The 22,113-nt window shown below is 44.9% G+C and overlaps 1 protein-coding gene across 4 annotated transcripts in view; it reads right to left on the bottom strand.

The window, feature by feature from the left end:
* Positions 1-22,113, bottom strand: part of MYH11 (myosin heavy chain 11) — a 145,060-nt gene that overhangs the window by 29,943 nt on the left and 93,004 nt on the right. For all 4 annotated transcript variants that reach the window (XM_037814262.1, XM_037814263.1, XM_037814264.1 and 1 more), the window contains 8 exons: positions 20,303-20,446; positions 10,355-10,450; positions 8,091-8,209; positions 7,327-7,479; positions 6,236-6,409; positions 4,969-5,142; positions 3,296-3,410; positions 277-470 (listed from right to left, as the gene is read on the bottom strand). In XM_037814262.1, coding sequence (XP_037670190.1) covers positions 277-470; positions 3,296-3,410; positions 4,969-5,142; positions 6,236-6,409; positions 7,327-7,479; positions 8,091-8,209; positions 10,355-10,450; positions 20,303-20,446 — 1,169 coding nt within the window. The remainder of the gene's footprint in view (positions 1-276; positions 471-3,295; positions 3,411-4,968; positions 5,143-6,235; positions 6,410-7,326; positions 7,480-8,090; positions 8,210-10,354; positions 10,451-20,302; positions 20,447-22,113) is intronic.

The following is a 22,113-nucleotide window of genomic DNA, read 5'->3' as shown; positions in this document are numbered from 1 at the left end:
AACTCCAAGGCTGAAAACATCTCTGGCTACATCCTATTTTCTTCCCCCTGCCTCCTTCAGCCTCCAAGGATAGGGACGGGTACCAAATTCCAACACCCTTCCACGCAGGGCGCACGGCGCCCTCAGGCGGGGAGGGTCGGGCCTCTCCCCCTGCACCCTCCCACCCCAGTCTGCCTCAGTGCCTCCCCGGCCCCTTCCCCCCAGTGCCCGGATGCACCCAGAGCTCCCCCGGGAGCCTCTCTGACGCAGTAGACCGCGCTCCGCCGGGCGCCTCACCCTCTTCTCGTGGTTGGGGATGATGCAGCGCACAAAGTTGGGCGCGGTGTTGCGCAGTGTGGTCATGAGCTTCCCGAGCTGCTCCTTGTACAGCTGCCCCACCGTGCGGAACATGCCCTTCTTGGTCTTGGAGGCGCTGGGCAGCGAGCTCTCCGTCATCTTGGCCATCTGGTCCAGCCCCACGATGCGGTCCACTGCGGGGCACGGCAGGGGCGGCATCAGCGCTCGGCCCTCCCACGGCCGCCCACCCCCCACAGCCGACCTGGAGGGGGTGGGTGGCCTGCAAGGACCCCTGCGCGGAGGTCTCCGTGCCCTCTCATTCTTTCCTTTGCCAGCCAACGCCTTATCTCTACCCAACCCCCCACCCTCCATCCCCCCATCCCTCCACCCCCTCATCCCTCCACCCCCCGTAAGGCGGAGGTATGGGAGGATTGTCTTCTAAGTATTATCAGTTTGGGGAACCCCATGAGCCCCTGAGTGGTGGGTAAAAAATGAAATTCTCTCTGACATTGCCTCAGAGACCTGGAGTAAATTCTGCTCTTGCCACTGGCTCACTGGATAGCCTCGGCCCAGTGTACCACTTTGTGCCTCAGTTTCCCTATTTACAAAATGGAGGAAATAACAGCCTCTACCTCATTGGGCAGGAAGATGTGGATACAGCAGTGGAAGCCCCAACCTCCATGCCATCATTCAATCCTTCATCCACCAACAAATCCTTATTGAGAAACTACTATGTGCCAGGCCCTGGGGATACAGCCCTGAACAAAACAGACACCACCACTCCCCCAGCATACACACACACACCTGCACACCCAGGGGGTTCATAATCTTTGGCTATCCTAATGGAAGGAGACAGACAAGCACATGTATAAATATAAAATATCTCAGGTAGTGAAGAGTACATAGAAGGAAAATAAAGAAATATAGCAGGGTAAAGAGAGAGAGAGTGGTGGGGTGCTATCTTAGGGTGATAGGGGTTCTCTCTGATAAAGTCATATTTCAGCAGAGACCCAAAGGAATTGAGGAAGCTGCCATGCAGATATCCAGCTGCCCCAGGTGCTAAAGATCGACTCACATCCCTCCCAAAGGTGCATTTAAGTCCTAAACTCCGTTCCTGCAGATGCAAACTTATTTGTAAACAGGATCGACAAAGATCCTATTGGTTATCGCAAGGTGGAACTGAGTCAGGGTGGAGCTTAATCCAATATGACTGGAATCCTTATAAGCACAGGACCTTTAAAGACAGTCAGGAGGAGACAGATGGGGAGAGGTATGACCATGTGATGCACGCAGAGGTCGAATTATGGATTTGCCCGCAAGCCACCATCAGAATGCTACCGACTTCAGAGGAAGCATGGCTCTGACAACACCTTGATTTTGAACATCTAGCCTCCAAAACTGTGAGACAATAAATTACTATTGTTTAAGCCAACCAATCTGTTATAGCAGCCCCAGCAAACTAAGACACCAGGAGAAGAATATTCCAGGCAGGAGATAAGACAAACATCCGTAAGTGTTCAGCAAAGAGCAGCTAGAAATATTATTGCAGGGATTCTTTTTCTTTCCAAATGGAATGAAAGACTCCCCCCAGCCCAGCAGGGGCTGCATGGACCCAGCTCAACCCACTGGCACGGGACTGCACTATTTACTCAATTAAGGTCCAGTGTAATAAACTCTTTGCTTGTTTGTCTCTCCCACAAGACTGGGCTCCCTGAGGGAAGGGCTCTGCTGAATGCATCAGGGATTCCGGGGATGGTGTAGGTCCAGGGTAAGATGCTATGACGGGGTCCCAGTGCCTGGCACATGGGTGACTGCTCAGCAATGTTAGCACAACTGACTTCCCTGGAGCATTTTCTACCTAAAGCAAGGGCGGCCAGTCCCATAAGCCCCAGGCCCACAGGCTCTTTGAGCCAAGAAAGAAACCTGCTATGGACATGATGCACCACAACAGCAAACCCCACCCCTAACAATCATTACTGCAACCAACGTTTATTAAGCACTTGCTTTGGGCCAGGCAGGTGCTAAGCACTTCATATGGGTTATCTAGAGGTTGGTTCTCAAAATGAACCAAAATGTGGTCCCCAGACTGGCAGCTTCAGCATCGTTTGGAAGCTTTTTAGAAACACACGTTCTCATGCCCCACCTAGACCTACTGAATCAGAACCTCTGGGGGTGGAGCCCAGCAATCCAGGTTTTAGCAAGCCCTCTGGGTGACGCTGAGGCACACTCAAGTTTTAGCACCACTGGTCAAATTTAACCCTCCTAATAATCCTAGAAAGAGTGGGAACTATTACTGCTTCCAGTTTTACTAATGAGAAATTTGAAGCTTAATCAGCTTACATGACTTGTCAGAGATCACATGGTTAGTAAGCAGAAGAGACAAGGTATGAAGTTAAGTCTTTAGGACTCCTGAATTAGGGCTCTCTAAACCACCATGCCCCAGACACTGCTTCCTCCATCTGCTGCCTGAGCCCAAACCTCAGGACCTTTTCCCTGGGATCCATGTGTGGGGTTGAGGGGCTCAGGGCTCACCAATCAGGAAAATAAGTGGTTGAGTGTTTCAACAAGACGTCACTAGGACATGCCAACAATACCCAACATCAGGTGTGGGCATCGGGGACAGCTGGAAGAGGTCTTGCATCTTCGGGAGTCAATTACCCCACTGAAAGCAACAACCAGAGCTGGGAGGGCCTGGCCGTCTTTCAGAATTTCCATTTCTTCTTGAGTCAGTTTTAGTACTTTGTGTTTCTATGAATCTGTCCATTTCATCTAGGTTATCTAGCTCGTTGGCATACAATGCTCACAGCGTTCTCTTTCAATCCTTTAACTTTCTGTAAGGTCACTAGTAACGTCTCCACTTTCATTTCTGATTTTAATTGTTTGCATTGTCTCTTTGTGGTTTCTTTTTTGGTCAGTCTAGCTAAAGGTTTACCAATTTTGTTGATCTTTGCAAAGAACCAACTTTGGGTTTTGCTGATTCTCTCTACTGTTTTCCTATTGTCTATTCCGTTTGCCTTACCATCTTTCCACAGGTCAGCCACAAACTTGTCGGAGGAGGCGTTGAGGAGGGAAGTCACGTTGTCATTCAACGGGTCCATGTTCTTGGTCAGCCACTCGTTCGCGTTGTAGTCCACCTGCCAGAGACCCCGGGCCGGCCCACCAATCAGAGCCCTCGCCTCAGTTAAAAGGTGGGGGCGGGGCCTGCTTCCCTCCCGGATCTTCCCAGGTCGGGCAGGAAATGACGCAAGCAGCCGCCATGATGGGGGGATCCATAAACGCCGGTGAAGGTACCAACAGATCAAAATCTTAAAGCGCCTGCTGCACGCAGTAAGTCATCCACAATGGCCGCCATTGCTGGGAACGACTGGTCACTATTCCGTATATTCTAGTAACCCTCTCTGGTGGCCTTATTTCTCCAGAGCCCAGCATGGTGGCTGCTGAGCTAGGAGAGATTCAGAGATTTTATCATGAGAAATACCCTCTCCTTCACATCCAAAATTCTCCTGTCATTCAGAGAAGCCTTGAAAAAAAATTGATTTTTAAATTAAGTTTGGGGACCTCTTTTTTCCTCTCTGATGAACATAATTTTTGTAACTTGGAGATTTTGATACCCGGATGCACAGGTAAAGGATAGAAGGCCTCTTAAATTCCTGACTTGTACACTGCGAGTGGTATAAGCCTTTTATTATTGTCACTGGGAAATGAAAGGGACCAATAAAATAGCTCTGGTGGATTACTGTGAGATGTGGGTTGTAATGTTGACGGCCAGGACTGATCTGAAAGGGGGCTGAAAAAAGACGCTTATGAAATAGGGAAAAGAAAAGTATTCCCTCTAGATGCTCGATGGGGCGTACATACCTTGAGTATATTTTTTTGGTAAAGGGCCAGATAGTAAATATTTTAGGCTTTGTGGCCCAGTAAATATTTTAGGTTTTGCAGGCCATTAGTCCCTCTCATAACCACTCAACTCTGCCTTGTGTAAGCACAAAAGCAGCCACAGGACAGTACATGAACAAATGGGTGTGGCTGTGTTCCAATAAAACTTTCTTTACAAAAACAGAGCAGTGGGCCAGACTTGGTCTGTAGCTGTAGTTTGCCAACCCCTGGTGTAGGACATTATCTGTTCCCATGAGGCAGTGGAGACACCATGGAGTCAATAAGATAAGATTCTATAAGCCTCACTAAGTTATGTCTTTTCTACATTTTCTACCGAGGACCCTCTGAAGCTGTAAGAGAAGGTCTTGTACAATAGCAGCTCTGTGTAATGATGATAATGATGATGATAATGACGATGACACTATCCCAGACTTCCCCAGATGGCACAGGCCTGCACTGGCAAACCCACGGTCATGATAAGGGATTCTTATTGAATCCAAGATCAGGTTTATGGGTCACCCCATTCCAGTTGGCTCTTCCTGTTGGGTTTAACTTGCAGCAGGAAGGATTTAGAGTCTACCTAAGAAAATTTCCTGGACACCATGGTTGAGATATATGAGATGCTAAATCTTGTCCCTTACAGATGCTTAAAAAAAGGCATATATGGGACCTGGTTGAGATTCAACACACACCAGATGCCTTTGGAGTTCCCATCTAGTCCAAGAGTTCTGCCATTCCCAAATTTATTCCTTTTCTAAGCACCTAGCCTGCCATTCCCACTGGAACAGAGACAGCCCTGGGGCCTGTGGCTGGTACCTTCCCGGCGTAATGGATGATGGAGAACTCAGTTTTGTCCTTGAGCTGCTTGGGTTTCTGGAACTTGGGGTGGCTGCCCTGCTCTGTACACAGCTTCTCCACGAAGGACTTGTCTGTGGCTTTGGGGAACCAGCACTCCTCATCCAGCAAGGCCAGCACACCTGGAGGGTTGTTCTGCAGAAGATGAGTAAGGTGGGGTCAAAGCCAGGGCAGGAGGGCACCCCAGCCTCAGGCTCCCCAAAGAGCTGGCCACCCAAACATCATTCTCAATGCACAGGTACCCCCTACTTCCTTTACGAATTTGACCACATATAAAGATGGATTTATGACCACCCCCACCCCCCTCCCCCTAAAAAAAAAGATATATTCTCAAATTACTGTGTCCAGCGGATCCATACAAGGGATTAAAAGCTGGCGCCAACAGAACAAACTTTGTTTGCTGCTGCTGCCTTCTAGTGGCCAACACACAGAACAGCACACCGATTTCACAAGTTTTCCTCCTTGCTTTACCCAACAATTCACCTCAGCGTTCCTTTTAGCAAAGCATTTCCTTGTGTCTGAGACATTCTAAACAAAGGTGTCAGGAGCGCTGCCAAATCTGCATGTGCCATTCCCTCTTCCAGAATGTTCTTTACTTTCTGGACTCAGCTGAAATGTCAGTGCCTCAGAGAAGCATTTCCTGACTGCCCTGTCCAAGCGAGCCTTTCTAAATGACTCTCCATTTTGACCTCCTTGGGAGTTTTAGTTCTTTAGCTGTTTGTCTGGTTTCATTGTCTATTCCTCAAGGAGGGCAGGGATTGTGTCTGACTTGTTCACAGTTACATCCTTAGCCATTAAGAGATGGCCGAGCACGTAGCAGGTGTTCAGCAAATATTCATTCAACAGTTATTTATTGTGCACTTACTATATGCACTGTTCTAGAAGTAACCTTGGCAAACAATGAATGAATACAGAAGGGAAAAGGAAGGGAAGGGAAAAGCAAAAGAAAAAGAAAAGGAAGAAAAGGGAAAGAAGGAAGGAAGGGAAGCGAAGGAAGAAGGGAAGGAAGGAAAGAAAGAAAAAATGAGAAAATACCTTTGATATTAAAATGTGGGTTAACAAAAAGTGTGATTTAGTTCACAGAGATTCAGTCTACAGCCTATCAGGACCTGGTGATGGGGAAAGCCGTGCACACGTGGAGAGCGTGCTGGGTCCACGTGTCAGCTACGGGAAGGCCTTATGTGTGTGCAAGTGGGGTGTGGGCAGGTGGCCAGGCCCGGCCCCTCACCGGCCGCTCAATGAGCTCGATGCAGGGCTGCAGGTCCAGCCCGAAGTCGATGAAGTTCCACTCAATGCCCTCGCGCTGGTACTCCTCCTGCTCCAGTATGAACATGGTGTGGTTGAACAGCTGCTGCAGCTTCTCGTTGGTGTAGTTGATGCACAGCTGCTCGAAGGAGTTCACCTGCATGCCAGACACCAGGGAGGGTCTGGTGAGCTCCTCAGTACGAAGGTGGGGGGCCCGGCATCCAGAGACACTCCACCTTGGAGAGAGCCCTGGGGCCTGACACCCTTTAGCCAAGAGCCTGTTCCAACAGCTCAGCACCCAGTGAGGGCCTGGGCCCCAACCAAGGCTGCCCAGGGTTCAGAAGGGCTGGCAGAATTTCTCTTTATTTTATACTACTCTACTCTGATGTCACACAGCCCTCACACATGCAGTTTTAAGGCTGCTTCTCTCTTCCAATTGCACAATGAGTGTTGTCACCCTTGTTTTACAGTTGCGGAAACTGAGGGTCAGAGAGGGAGTAACTCTGTAGTAGACACATTTTGGGGTATCTGTCACTCCAAGATCTTCCCTTTCTCTGAGAACTTCCACCCTTGGGGGTGGGATGCAGTAGCCATGTTTATGCTAGGTTAAGTGCTGCAAGACCCTGGAAACAGTGATTGGCTCAGAGATGACCGTGTGGCCCAAGGCAAGTGAGTAAAATGAGACTCATTTCTAAGATTTTGGTTGGAATTGTTGGGAAAAAGATGAGCTCCTTTTTCACCAGGGCTCCTGAGAGGCAGTCTGGAGCCGTGGCAGCCATTCTGCCACCATGAGGGGAGAGCCTGCTTGAGAATGGAGCCAGAATGGAAGGAGAGAGAGAGATGGCAAGAGATCAGGTCCTGCCTATTGGAGCCAAGCTGTACTTCTGGCCTCCACAGGTCCACAAATCAGTACATTCCCTGTGGGATTTCTTTCTCCCACACTCAAGGGTCTTACCTTAACTAGACAGCCTCCAACCCGATAGTGGCCATCTGTCTGCCATTCTCTAAAATAATCACTCTCTAAAATAATCACTTCTCCAAGACCACGGCTGTCATGATCCCGCCAAGCTGTACCTCAAAGATCTCAAATCCAGCGATGTCCAGGATCCCCAGGAATGAAGCCCCTTGTCTGTGGGTCTTGTCCAGGGCTTTGTTCACACGGGTGAGTATCCAGCGGAAAAGGCGCTCGTAAGTGGCTTTGGCCAGGGCCTCGACGGCAAAATCGGCCTGCAGGGGTGAGCAGGGGGAATGCGGTTATCCCCGGGGACTGCATTTTCACATGAGCCAGGCTGGTGGTTCAGATTTTTATTTTCCCCCCCAATATACTTGGTCCTTACAAAACAAATTAATGAAAACAAAAGGAAGTGACACCATCTTGACAACCAGCAGAAACAAGCAGCAAGCGAAAGAGTGGTCAGACCTAAGTAATGACTGGGTAGATTGTTAAGTGCCTCCCTGCAGGGGGACTGTGGAATCTGTCCCATCCTGGGGACCATTCAGAGGTAGGCAGACATGTTTCTAGAAAGGGACACAGTCATTTCCACAGACAAGTCTCTTAGGTCAAACCTCATCCGTACCACCAAGAGATCAAGATAAGGACATGAGCAAGGGATTCTGATGTTCTTGCTTCATACCGGATCCTCAGAACCTGACCTGGGGCTTTGAAATAGGCATTGGATGGATGGATGTATAAAGAGAGGGACACATGAATGTGCAGATGGACGGATAGATGAATAGATGAATGGATAGATGAATAGAGGGGTGGGTGGATGAATAGATGGATAGAGGGGTGGGTGGAAGGAAGATTCTGCAAGAATAAACGGTGAGTGCATCATTACCTGTTCTTTGGTCTGAGCTTTCTGCACCACATCTCGACCAACTTTGATACGTGGGGTCAGGATGGATCTGGTGAAATCCGTCACATTGATTCCCATGAGGTGGCAAACTTTCTGAGCAGCTGGATGAGGAAAAGAAGCATCTTGACTCCAACACCAAAGAGAAGGCTTACAAAGGAAGATGCATCACATGGATATTTATGATCTGTATATATGGTGGTTTCTCCAGGAGATACGGAGCACGATAGGAGAGAGCTTAGCATGAAAGAGTCCTAAAAGCTTCTGTCCCTCGTGACCTCGCCCCAATGTTTTGTGAAGAAGCAATGATGAGGGTGGAGAGGAGGGTATACCCCAACTGGGGGCTTAGGGTCAGACAGTTCTAGGTTCAAGTTCTTGCCCCCTGCCCACTTCCTAGACATATTACAAGCGATGTAACCTCCCAGAACCTTGCTTTTCTCAGCTTTCGAAAGGGGCAACTATTTGGCACCTTGCTGGGTTGTCATCAGGATTAAATAAAGTCAGGCATATAAAGGGCCAGACAAACGGTAACTGTTCAATAAACACTTGTTCAAGGTTGTGTGTTGCAGCATTGTTTGCAAAGCAAAATGTTGCAAACAACCTAAATCTCCATTAATATGAGGGGGAACAAGTACAACAGAGCATTTTCATAATATGGAATTCCAAATAGGAGTTGAAAGAATGAACTCTCTTTTTCTCCTTCTCTCTAGGCTAGTGGTTCTCAACCAAGGATGATTTTGCCCCCACTCCTGCTCCGGGGGACATCTGGCAATGTCTGGTGACATTTTTGATTGTCAGAAGTTGGTGCAGGAGGGGGAGGTGCTACTGGCACCCAATAGGTAGGGGTCAAAGATGTTGCTAAACATCCTACAATGCACAGGACAGCCCCCACCCCCACCCCCAAACTTCCTGTCCCAAAATGTCAATCGTGCCCTGGTTGAGAAACTCTGATCTAGACAATACAATGATGTCTATAGTGTGATATTATTTATGTAAATTAAAAACACATCCACAAAGCATCATTCTATAATGTTCAGATACACGTATGTCAAAGTATAAAAAGAGACTGGCAGGGCACATAATATAACACAATTGTGGGTTCTAGGGGCACAGGTGCAGGGAGGAGAATGGGAAGCCAAGGAGCACCAGTGGCACCTGCACTGTTTTACCTCATCTTAAAGAAGAACAAATATTATAAAATATTCACAAATGTCAATTCTGGATAATGGGCATGTGGATTGCTGTTATATTATTGCATGCACGTCTGCATTTAAGAACTTTTCTCAAAAAATGAAAAATAAAAACAAATCCACAGTTAACTGCTTTCTTAAGGGACAGCTTTCATGTCTGAGATGGACGAGAGATTTTAGGATACATTTCCATCTGTTTGTAAGAGTGCTTTTTGTCTTTCTCTTTCCCAGAAGGTTTCTCCTTGGAGTGTGCATTCCTTTAACTCCCTGTATTTTGGGAGTTTAGTACGTAAGAAACAATAAATAGGTAACAAGGAGTGAGCTCTGGGCAGCTTGGAAAAAGCTTACAGGACGTAAGTGGACAAGAGCTGGGCAGGCTGGGAGCCTCCGTTTCCCCTTGGCTTTGCTACCAACAAGCATAGTGGCAGCCAGAACAATCTTTCCCAAACATTAAACACTGCTTATTTACAGGTAGGAGTGTCAGGCTTAGGAAAAAATAGATACAGGATGCCCCGTTAAATTTGAGTTTCAGATAACAACAAATACTTTCTAGTATAATTATTTCCCAGCTATTGCATGGGTTATACTTCTAATAAACCTACTTTATAATTTATCTGAAATCCAAATTCCACAGGGTATCCTGTATTTATCTGGCAACACTAGTTGCGGGGACACTTAAGGTCTGTGTCCCCAACAAGACTGTACGTACCACAGGAACAGGGTCTGGGCCTCTCTTGTTTCCTGCTATATCCCAGTGCTCAGCACATATTAGGTGCTCAGGAAATATGTGTTTAACAAAACAAATGAGTCGGTGGAGAGGGCAGGGTGGTGATTCCCAGGGCTCTTCTGGTCTAAAACTATCAGTTTCTTTCTACCTCTGATTACACATTAGGGGCTTCAGTGGTGAAAAGTTTGAAAAGAAGAGAGAAGTCAGTGATAGAAACCCAGCCCAGCTCTTATTACTATCCAGATACCCTCCATCCAGAAAAATAACTGAAAGGCAGTGAACTTCCCTTTCATCCTCAAAGTTGCCAGATATTGGGGAAGGGCAGCGAGTACCTGTGTTATCAGGCATGGATGCCTGGTCTGTGTTTCTCTCCTTCTTGAAGACAATGTTTCCAAGCTGCAGGACAGAGGACACCACCCTCAAAATGGCTGAGGTGCGGAGAGAAGAGCAGATGAGACACAGACGTCAACACCAGGGTGCTTTAGAGATTCGGAGTCTAAAAGTCACTGGAGACAGAGTCAACCCACGTTCTTCCCCTGAAGAGACTCAGTTCTGAGCCCCTGAACCAAGCAGAAAGCAAAACTACCCCTAAGTCCCTGCCAACAAGAGGGAAAACTTGGGCAGAGGTGGGGTTGAGTATTTTCAGATTCTGCTATGATGGAATATTATACAGCAGGGATTGGGACACTAGGGCCTGTGGACCAAGTCCAGCCCACCATCTGCTTTTATAAATAAAATTTCATTGAGACAATCACACTCGCTCATTACTTATTTTATGCAGCTGCTTTCATACTACAGTGGCAGGGTTGAATTGCAAAGAAATCATATGTCCTGCAAAGCCTAAGACATTTACTCTCTCATACTAGAGCAAGAAGAGCCTATTATGCTGCAGTCAGATGAAATATATTGGTTATATACCCCAGGATTTTTCCAGTGTGTAGCATATGTACCACTGAGGTATGTAGGATGGACGATTTCAGGTAGTAGGTGAACATTTTCAAACATTTTCATAGTTTGTTATATGTTCTAATTTATTAGAGACAGTATAACCTGGACATAAAATTCATGATTTTGCAGGCATTGTTGTTTAGGACAAAACCACAGTGAGTAGGCTGTAGAAATCCACCCTATGCATAAAAATATTAAGCTAGCAACAATACAGATGGACTCTGGAAATGGCATCAATTGCAAATTATTGAAGTCTGAGAGATGGATCTGGAGATTCCTGGGAGGGTTTAGTAAAGAACATTCCCCTTGGTCAGGGCCATTTTCTCCAAGCACCCATACCAGGTGGCTGCAGTTAGGTGCCTGTGCCGGTTTGGATGCATTATGTCCCCCAAAACGCCATGTTCTTTGATACAATCTTGTGGGGGCAGATGTATTAGTGTTGATTAGGTTGGAACCTATTGACTGTTTCCAAGGAGATGTGACTCAATCAACTGTGGGCAAGACCTTCAATTGGATAACTTCCACCCATTCAGGGTGGGTCTGAATTAGTTCACTGTAGCCCTATAAAAGCTCACAAACAGAAGGACCTCCGAGTGCTGCAGCTGAGATACACATTTGGAAGACGGCCGTTGAAAGCTGACAGCTGACATTTTGGAGAACGCCATTTTGAAACCTGGGAGCAAGCAGACACCAGCCACATGCCTTCCCAGCTAACAGAGGTTTTCTGGATGCCAATGGCTTTTCTCCAGTGATGGTAACCTATTGTTGATGACTTACCTTGGACACTTTATGGCCTTAAGAAACCCAACCCAGACTTAAGAATGTGACTTTGTAACTGAATAAACCTCCTTTATAAAAGCCAATCCATTTCTGGTGTTTTGCAAAACAGCAGCATTAGCAAACCGGAACAGTGCCCCTTCTTCAGAGGGGCCTGGCACTCCCTCGGAGGTGGGAAACACTGGATGGCGGTGTGGAATTGGTCTAGGGGAGCACATGGCAGCTCGGCACACGGGCACAGGAGACTGGGGGACATGGTTATTGGTTTGTCCAAGATTAAAGGGCTATAAACAGAGTAGCAATCCCCCAATTTCCAGTAGTTCTATATCCAAATACCATCTTGCCTTCCATCCCATCAGATTCCACCTACTTGACTGTAATAGATTTATGCTCAGCATTCTTTAGTGTCCCCCTTGATTCTAAAAGTCAGTACCTATTTCCTTTTACCCAGAAAAATCAACAATATACCTGACTGTCGTGCCTCAAGGATTTACAGAGCCTCCTATTTCTTTCAGGTTCTCAGTTAGAATCATCAAAACATAAACTTCCTGCAAGGGTCTACTTTAACCTAGTATGTGGATGACCTACTAATTTGTTCTAAAACTAAGGAGGCTTGTGAGAAAAATTCCCTTCACTTACTAGAGGCATCGGCCATAAAGGGACATAAAGGTATCCATGGATAAACTACAATTTTGTCAAAGGGCTATACAATATTTAGATCATGATCTATCTCAAGAGGGGAAAAGATTAACTCCCAATAGGCTCAGCACCATTCAAAACTTCCCTAGGCCAGTCATGAAGAGGCAACTTAGGGGATTCTTAGGGTTGTCTGGCTATTGTCGGCAATGGATAGCTAATTTCTCAGCAGTAATAACCCCATCCCATGAACTTACTAAAACTAGTATTCCAGAACCCCTCCCCTGGGCTGATAATGCAGAAAAGGCATTTATCCAACTAAAGACAGATTTATCACAGCCACCTTCTCTGGGACTTCCAAATTATGATAGGAATATCTTCTACATGAGAGAGTTGGACATGCTTTGGTAGCCTTAACTCAGAAACATGGAGACAAGCAGAGATCTGTCACTTATTATAGCTTAACCGCTGACCCAGTCACCAAGGCCTATCCATCTTCTCTTAGGGCAGTTTCCAAAGCTGCTAAACTGGTTGAGACTTTAGCCAACGTGGTTCTACATTCTCCCCTACATCTAAGGGACCCCCATGCAGTACAAGCCCTTCTTCAAATGCGAATACCCAACATTTTTCTCCTAGAACCTTGACCTCATATGGAATCCTTTTACTGATCCTTTCCCATATAACTATCCATCAATGTAATTCCTTCTATCCAGCCACACTCCTTCCTCTCCTGGGGGAAAGTCAGCCCCATGACTGCTTGTCCCTCATTTGTGAAACTTTCTACTCCTGGGATGGATCCCAGAGACACTCCCCTCTAAATCCTGATCTGATTCTTTCCATAGTGGAAAATAGGAACTATCAGGGGATCTTCTGCAATAACTACTTCCCAGGAACCTCTTGAATATAAACCCTTACCCAAGGCTAAATCAGCCCAAATGGCTGATTAATAGCTCTGACTAAAGCTTGTAAATTGACAAGCTCAGAGAGTGAACATTTATAGAGATAGTTAATATGCGTTTGGTATAATCCATGACTTTGGAAAGCTTTGGAAGCAAAGGAGATTCATGACATCTGCATGGACTCCCATAAAAAATGGCCTTCTAGTAAATGACCTCCTCAAGGCTTTAAAATATCGAAGAGAGGCAGCCCTTTTAAAACTAGAGGCTCACTCAAGGAAAGGCTCTGAGGAAAATAAAGGAAAAGCTTTGTCTGATCTCTATGCTAAAGGGCAGCACAAACAACAATGCCGGGTCAAAAGCTTATGATCTAAAAACCTGTAGACAAGATTAAGGAAGATAATCAAGGGTCCCTAAGTACAATTCAACAATTGGCTTCTGAAATTGAAAAAAAAAAAAAAAAAAAAAATTGGCTCAGAGCTGGATGTGCCCTCCATTCTGATGGGCTCTTTGGGGTCCCAGGACAGCTGCCTGGTAGCATCTGTGTCCCTAAAATGGCCCATAGCCAAGACCGTACATGAATATGCTCGCCACCACCCAGAATCCCTCATTTCACCTCTAAAAAGTCATCGTGGGGGACTTTCAATGAGAAGCAAGGCAAGTGTATGAGTCATGTTCCATCTGTCAATTACATAACCCCAGTAAAACTGTAAAGGTTTACCTCAAGCAAAAGGGCCCTTTGAACATCTCCAAATGGACTTTATGCATCTATTCCCTTCTATGGGATATGACTATGTCCCTATTATCATATGTCTATCTTCTGAATGGATAGAGACTTTTCCTTGTCACAAGACTACTGCCCTCACAGTAGCTAAAAAGCTACTAGGTTTTGTTTTCCCCACATGGGGAATTCCTGCTATTCTCTCAAGCTATTTAGGTACCCCTTATACTGGAGCTGTAATCAAGGAACTTTGTAAGCTCTCACCCATCAACCAAAAGCTTCCCTGTCCCTACCATCCTCAATTGTCAGGAAATATAGAAAGAAGAAATGGTATCTTAAAACTTAAATTAGGTAAATTAGCTGATTCCCTCTTTCTACCTTGGTCTAAGGTTCTTCCTTTAGCTTTGATGGCCATAAGATCTAGCCCGTTGGGAAAACACTCTGTCATCCCTTGCAATCATAATGGGAAGACCCAAGAGACTCATTATTTCTCCTACCTTACCAGACTCCAATCTATTACAATCTGAAATAGTGAATTATTGTTAAGGAACTAATTGCATCCACCCAGTTCCACCATTCACAGATCCAGGCTGCCTTTCCCAAGGTTCTTCTACAGCCTGCTCTACTGACCTTTAACCCAGAGACCTGGTACGCCAGAAGAGACATCAACGAAAGGCTGCTTTCAGAATTAGATGGAAAGGACCTCATCAAGTCTTACTGACCATCACCACAGCATTAAAACTACAGGGAAATGACCCCTTGGTCCACATGTCACAACTAAAACGTGTTCTAAGCCTTTGAGAGGTCGCTTCCATTTTGAACTTCAAGCTAAAATTGACGTGAAGACTCCAGAAGTGGACGGCATCTGATGTAGACAGCTTCTGCCCAAGATCTCAGAACCAGTAGATGATGCCCAAAGTCACAGACCAAGACCCACCTGGATCTCCTTATCTTATCTTCTGTCTCTTCCTTTACCCCATCTGTCTAAACATTATGTTATTCATCCTGTACCCCTTACAATGCCCAATCTCCATCCGCAAATAATACCCTACCTTCACCATGATTTTATCTCTTTACTTTATTCTGCCCTGTGTACTCCTACCTTGAATACAATTCCTTTGTCCTAGCAAACCATATGTATTGCAATTGGAAGCAATCAGAGTAACCTCTGGGTCTGTGCCCACCCCCACTAGTCCCTAAGCAGGTTTTCCTCCAAAAATCTTCCCTCTTACACTTGTAGACGTGGCCCCGACAGGAAACATCAGGTATACACAATCAGATCTCTCTCCTTTTTGGAACGATTCTCAGCTGCACCTTAAGAGTCCCTGAGACTGGGATTATGATTTGGCCTCTTTAACCTAAGGAATGTGCTATTTTACCAGAAGCCAGACAGATAACAATGGCTACCCTGTAGGGCATAGTACATGTTCAGTTTCTATATGGCAAAGCTCCTTTTGCTTTCATGAGACAAGAACATACTCTAGTGGTTAGACTCCCTTTAGAGACATCATTTCACTCCAAGCACCCCAAGGTTTTAATAACATAAGAACTCATTCCACTCGAGGCACAAATTTCTGGTGGCTAAAGGGTCAGGCAAAGGAAATTGTTGGTTAAGTGGAATCAAGATGTCAGATAACAACAAGATGATAAAGGTTATGATCTTCCTTTTGGAATTTATACTCAAATAGCTCTACAAGCCAACATCCCATTCTTTTAGGGCAATAGATACCCTCATTATATTCTTCAGGACATTATTTTGTATGTGGACACAAGGCATATAAAGTAGTATCCGTAACTTGGGTTGGTTCCTGTTACATAGCTTACTCTATGCCCCAAATGGCTATTTATGATAAACTTCCAAAAGGGAAAATTAGCAACCTGAAAGCTCTTAGCATCTCTTTCCATATTATTGCCAGAGGAGGGACAGCTCTAAATGAATCATGGAATTCACTAGGTGTTCTATTATTGGTATTATTCCCCTTGTCAGTGGCACAGCTACTCCTGTGTTAGAAAATATACCGTAAGATCACAGTTGGTATTAGAAAAGGTAGCTTTAGAGTTAGGAAAATCTATGTTCCACCTAGCTCAGGTCATCAGCTCACCAGCTGATGTGGTATCAGAATTTTGCAAAATGACTCTACAAAATCAATTGGCATTCGATTATATTCTGGCATTCCAAGGAGGCGTGTGTGCACCAGCACTGTGTATTTGTAAATGACAATCAAAAAGAAATTTATCAAGAGGTAATAGCAGCGGAAGTCTCTGCTAGAGAAGCTACCAAATCAGCCGCCACACGTCCCGAATCTGATTGGTCTGAGTCTCTTTTGGGTTGGCTTCCAGGGTCACGGAGACCTTGCTGGTTTGTATATATTATGTCTCCCAGAAAATGCCATATTCTTTAATGCAATCTTGTGGGGCAGTCACATTAGTGTTGATTAGGTTGGAAGCTTCTGATTGATTGTTTCCATGGAGATGTGACCCACACAACTGTGAGTGACACCTTTGATTAGGGTGTGACCTCTTGTGTTGAATGTTTCCATGGAAATGTGGCCCCACGCATTCAGGGTGGGTCTTGATTAGTTCACTGGAGTTGTATAAAAAGAGCTCACAAAACAGAGGGACCTCAGAGCAACTAAGAGTGACAATTTTGGAGAGGAGCTGTAGCCAACAGGGACACTTGAAGAATGCACAGGAGCTGAAAGAGCAGCTGGAACATAACCTGAGACCAGCAGATGCCAGCCATGTGCCTTCCTAGCTAACGGAGGTTTTCCAGACACCGTTGGTATGGTGAAGGTATGCTTGTTGACGCCATAGCTTGGACACTTTTATAGCCTCAATACTGTAACTTTGTAGCCAAATAAACCCCCTTTATAAAATCCAATCCGTTTCTGGTGTTTTGCATAAGGGGCAGCACTAGCAAACTGGAACAGGGATCTTGGCTCAGAGATATCCATCCTAACAGGGGCACTTTTATCTTCATAATCACAATAATCATAAAATCCCTCATTTGTTGTCTTCTCTCTCAACTCTTAAATGCTACTATGCAGCTACTAACTCGACAAATAATACAACTAAAGATACAAAACCAGTGCAAACGGCATGACAAAAATCTCAAACTTCAACCAACCCATGAAATCAGCAATGAAACATGAGATACTTCTAGTGGTGATTGAAAGACAAACATCTCTAGTCAAGACTTCTCAACTTGAGGAATGGCCAAAAATGGGGAAAACTGATATAATTATATAGAGAAATCCCAGGGGATGGGACCACTCAGAGCTAAAACAAAACAAAACGACAACAACAAAACTTCCTCTTTGAACTCCCTCTTGAGTCTCCTCTTGAAATCTTCTGAAATTTGAAATCCCCATCAAGGTGGCCGACCCAGATACCCAATCAAGACTCTAGTTAGTTACATTTAACCCAATGCAAAATAAAACCTGCCTACCTGAAAACTGCCCCTATAAGACAGACAACCCTGTCTGATCAATAGGACTCATGCTAACTTCCTTTCATGTCTATAAAAATTGCTTGCCATCCACAGAAGCTTGAAGATGCTTCCATCTTTGCAAGTGATCCAGCCTCCTTGCTGCAGCAAAACGTTTGGTGTCCTGAATAAAATGCTGTTATCTGAAAACTTGACTCCAATTTGCCTTTGACACTATTATTGCTGTCCTATGCTACTGCCAGCTCTCTGTGTGACCCGGGGTGAGTCCCTTTCCCTTTCTGAGCCTCAGGAATCAGGAAGGGGCTGGACTGACAGACTCTGAGTTCCCTCTGGACTGTTTCTCTTGGACTTTGATGACTGTGCAGCTATCCATGTACACAAACAGAACCCAACATGGCAGGGGAAATCCTGGCCTCTCCTGGTCAATTGGATCTCATAGAGATCCGGGGTCCAGGCCCTGACTCACCCCCTTCTTTGGCCTCTTTATGGAGGGTTTTGGCACAGAGTCCTGGATTTATAACCTGCCTGGTGTACTTACTGGTCTATGTCCTGGTCTCAAGGGCATCGGTCATTTGCACTCCATGGCTCTATCTGTACACCATCTGCTCCGTTATTTACTTAGCCCTTTTCTTTAAATATACTCACTTCTCTTCCCTTACATTTATTGTAACAGAAAACTTCCCTTCTCTCTTCTAAATGAAAAATTGATGTCACATAAATAGATGGCAAATATAAAAATAAATGCAAAGAAAACAAACTCTATTATCAAAGTCTGGCAAGATTCTGGGGTCTGCTCAAGGTGCTGGGCCTGGGATCTGCTCTTCTGTGGTTAGAAGGAAGGTTAACAAGTGCCATAGAGGAGCAGAAGACCTACTATGCGCCAACTACCACTGTCTCTTTGAAAGGCATCGAGAAGTACTGAAGGCAAGTGGAGAAAGGAACAAGGTTTCATGGTGGGATTCTTATGTCATTTGTAGCCCAGTGACATGAGTCCACATTTTAGAACACACGTAGCTCAGCTAGCCTTGGTTTTCATAACTGCAGATTTTAGAAAACCACCTTCCCATAGGTAAAAACAAAGCACAGAGAATCACTGCAAAGGGCTCAGGGATCCACAAAACCCGAGAGCGCGTCTCAGCTCTATCAGCAACAAGCTGTGTGACCTTGGGCAAGTTCCTATGCTTCTCTGTGCCTCAGTCTCCGCATCTGCAAATAGGCAATGGCTACCTCAAGGATTGTTATGATATTAAATAATGCATTAAAGTCCTTGGCATATTGCCTGATGTCTTGTCTTTAAATATATTATGAGAATTTTCCATGGGTCCATTTTTTTCTAAAATATAATTCAAATGGCCCCATAGTTTTATTTTATAAAGAGAGACAACAGACAAGGAATGAAGTTATTCCGGGATATTTGTTTTTCCCATTGTTTTGCCTTATTTTGTTGGAAAAGTTATTTTTTATTTGATAAAGTAATTTTAAAATAAAAAAGGATAAACAATAATTTAATAAATCCTCTATTGGTCATCATTTTAGTTTGTTCCAGTTTCTCATTATTTAAACAAAACTGCACTGAACATCATGCCATATTTTTTAAAGTAACTAGCAAACACCTGGCATACATCAAGTTCTTAATTGCGTTTTTTTTGTTTGTTTTAGGCAAAGATCAGAAGGAAAACTGAACCATGTCCCAAGTAAAATGCATCATTCTTGGAGAGCCCACGTGACTCGGGCAGGGATGCTGTTAGAATTGGATTCTGATGTGGGACCCTGGCCAAAACCCACAAAGACCATCCATTTGTCAACTGAACCATAGAGACTTTTTTTTCTGGGCCCTAAGTTATCTTGGGACAAGCTGCCCTCCCTATGTGCTGTATCTTGGCAACATTGGAGCTATTCTGGGGCTCCAAGGGGGCATGGGCGTGGGAAGAAAGGAAAATTTTCCATAGTCTTGCCATAGTGCTCCCAAAAGAGTTTAACCTTGAACAATGGGGCACGTCCAACCCAGAAGGAAAAGGGTTTCTCAAAGCACTGGGCCAAGATCATGAATATCTCTTTGAGACATCCTGTTCTCTGGATCAAACGTCTTTCTTCACCTTTGGTTGATGATATTGGTCACTATTGGCCTATCCCAGACCTGCCTTTTCAAGAAGAGTCCAGGGAAACCCAGTGCCTCAATCACTTCCCTTCCCCTGTCCTGTTTTGTGGGGAATCACCTCTGCCCACATGTTCCACATCTCTACTTCCAGCCCAAGAATGGAACAGAGACACCGTCTAAGCTACCCAGAGCTGCCTACTCCCCTGGCTACAATGTAGCACAGCACTGTGCACATCACCCTAGATTGACCAATCAGAGTCAATGAGACATCACTGAGGGGCTTAATGAGAGAAACCATGTTGCTCTTTTTTTGCTGAACTTAAACCAGGTGGATGTAAGGGCTGGAGCCACTGCAGCCATTTTGCTACTAAGAAATGGTAGCCTAGCTAAAGACAATGCCACTGAGAGATAGAGGGACAGAAACCAGGTTCTGGAGATATCTTTTGAGCCCCTCAATCATGCTGTGCCCAAAGGCAGTATCTCTGAACTTTTCGGCTCTGTTAGCAAATTGTTTTTCTTTTTGCTTAAGCTGGTTTGGATAATTTATAACTGAAAGAGCCCTAACTTATACAGTCACTTTACTAAAACACCAATAAATCCACCTGGACTAATATTCATTTTCCTTTTTTGGAGTAGGTAGGGAATTGAGAGAGCAGAAATCTGTCCTAAGCAGAGAAAAGTCCCTAACTGATTCCAGTTAGATACACAGATCTAGTGATTCTCGCCAACCCTCAGACTCCAGGTGTGAAGACTTACACAGCTGCTCCTCGTCACTGAAGCCCATGATCGCCATGGCCTCCAAGGTTTCCTGGAACATATCATCATCCTGTGCAGCCGGGATGGGCACGAAACCGTTGGAGAGGAATGTGTAGTTGTTGAAGCCCTCCAAAAGCAAATCATCTAGAAGGAGAGAAAGAGGGGGTGGTGGTCCGGGGGCCATACATCCACTTTCAACATGAGACAGTGTCCTGGTAAAGGATCTGGGCCATCATCATTTATTTCCCTTTCCCAAAAGTACATGGGTGGTTTGAAACCCTCCTCCCTCATCATTACATAGATTACCAAGCTCAGGCTGCCTCATACAGTGGTGCAGGTTGTGCACTGACCCAGCCAAAATTTTAGCAGCCAAAATCCAGCCTCAGTTCAGCAAAACCCTGACCTGGGTCACATCTACTTGGAGGAAGGGGTGCCTTTATCTCAATTATCCAAAGGCACCCTGCCTTTAGGAACAAAACTGTCTGAAGAGTTATAGCAATCTTTATTCATCTGTTTATTAATTTTTTATCAAACTCATACATGCATGTGATTTTAAAAAAATCAATTACTACAAAAAGGTTTATAGTGAAAAACAATATTCCTTCCTCCCACCTTTTCTCCAACTCCCACCCTACTCTATAATGACTGATTTTATCTCTTTTAGCTGTTTCTTCTGGTAGCTACTGCCATCTCTCTATATGCTGGACTTACCTGCTATTTCTGGAAATTTAGATATTATCTATGACTTCCTGCTATGATGGATGAAGATTTAGCTCTCTTCTACCACCTTCTCTCTCCTCCAATTATTTTTAGTTGAATCAATAGACAAGGTTTAATATCAGGGATTAACTGTTTTTGTAAACAAGGTTTTACTGGAACACAGACCCTCTCACTTTGCCTATTTTCTTTAGTTGCCTTCACACTACAATGGCAGAGTTGAGTAGTTGCAACAGAAACCATATGGCACACACAGTCTAAGTATTTATTATCTGGTCCTTTCCAGAAAACGTTTGCCAATTCCTTGTTTATATGATTATATCCTATTAAACATTGTTCTCTGTGAAGTCATATTCTGTGGTTATATTTCTTTTTTTGTTGTTGCTGCTGCTCAGCTCCCCTCTTCCCCAAGACTTTATAACTGCTTTTCTTTTCTTTCATTTTTTATACTATTTGCTTTTATCATATCCTCCAAAACATCAAGCATCCTATCCCAGACCAACATTTAATTAGGCTGGATCAGATCATATTTTTGGAGGGGAGTCAGCGAGATACTTCTTTTCTTTCCTTTTCTTTTTTTACAAAGGTCCTTTATGGGTCAAGTCACTTGGAAGCGGCTTGATCAACTCAAGGTTAAACTGACCCCAGACCCCAGTTAACTCAAGCCTTTGTATTAACTGAAACGACTAACGAAAGTCATGAGAACTGGGTCTTTGCCAAGACTTCATTTTCCAGGATATGGACGTCTGTCTGTCTACTCAGTTCTCTAACAGCCTAACCCCACCTCAGATCTATCATTAAGAATCCAAATGGCCCAGAACAGTTAAGACGTTTAATCTTTTCCTTGTCCAATTTCTGGAGCTACACAGTGAACACACAATGAAATACCCGAGGCAGAACACCAAACGGAACCCAAGTCACCAACCAACCAAACCTATTGGTGCCAAATAAAGGGAGGAGGAAGGAAAACATTTCTCACTGGGCTGCCCCATAGTATCCTGCACAGTAACTGCTAGTTTACCATATTTGCCAGCATATGACAATCATCCAGCATTCCCACCTTTAGCCAAAATTGCTCCGCCTCATACCCTATC

Source organism: Choloepus didactylus, chromosome 21 (genome assembly GCF_015220235.1).
Source record: "Choloepus didactylus isolate mChoDid1 chromosome 21, mChoDid1.pri, whole genome shotgun sequence".
NCBI lineage: Eukaryota > Metazoa > Chordata > Mammalia > Pilosa > Megalonychidae > Choloepus > Choloepus didactylus.
Note: the sequence above shows the minus strand (reverse complement) of the source record. Positions and strands in the feature narration are given on the sequence as shown.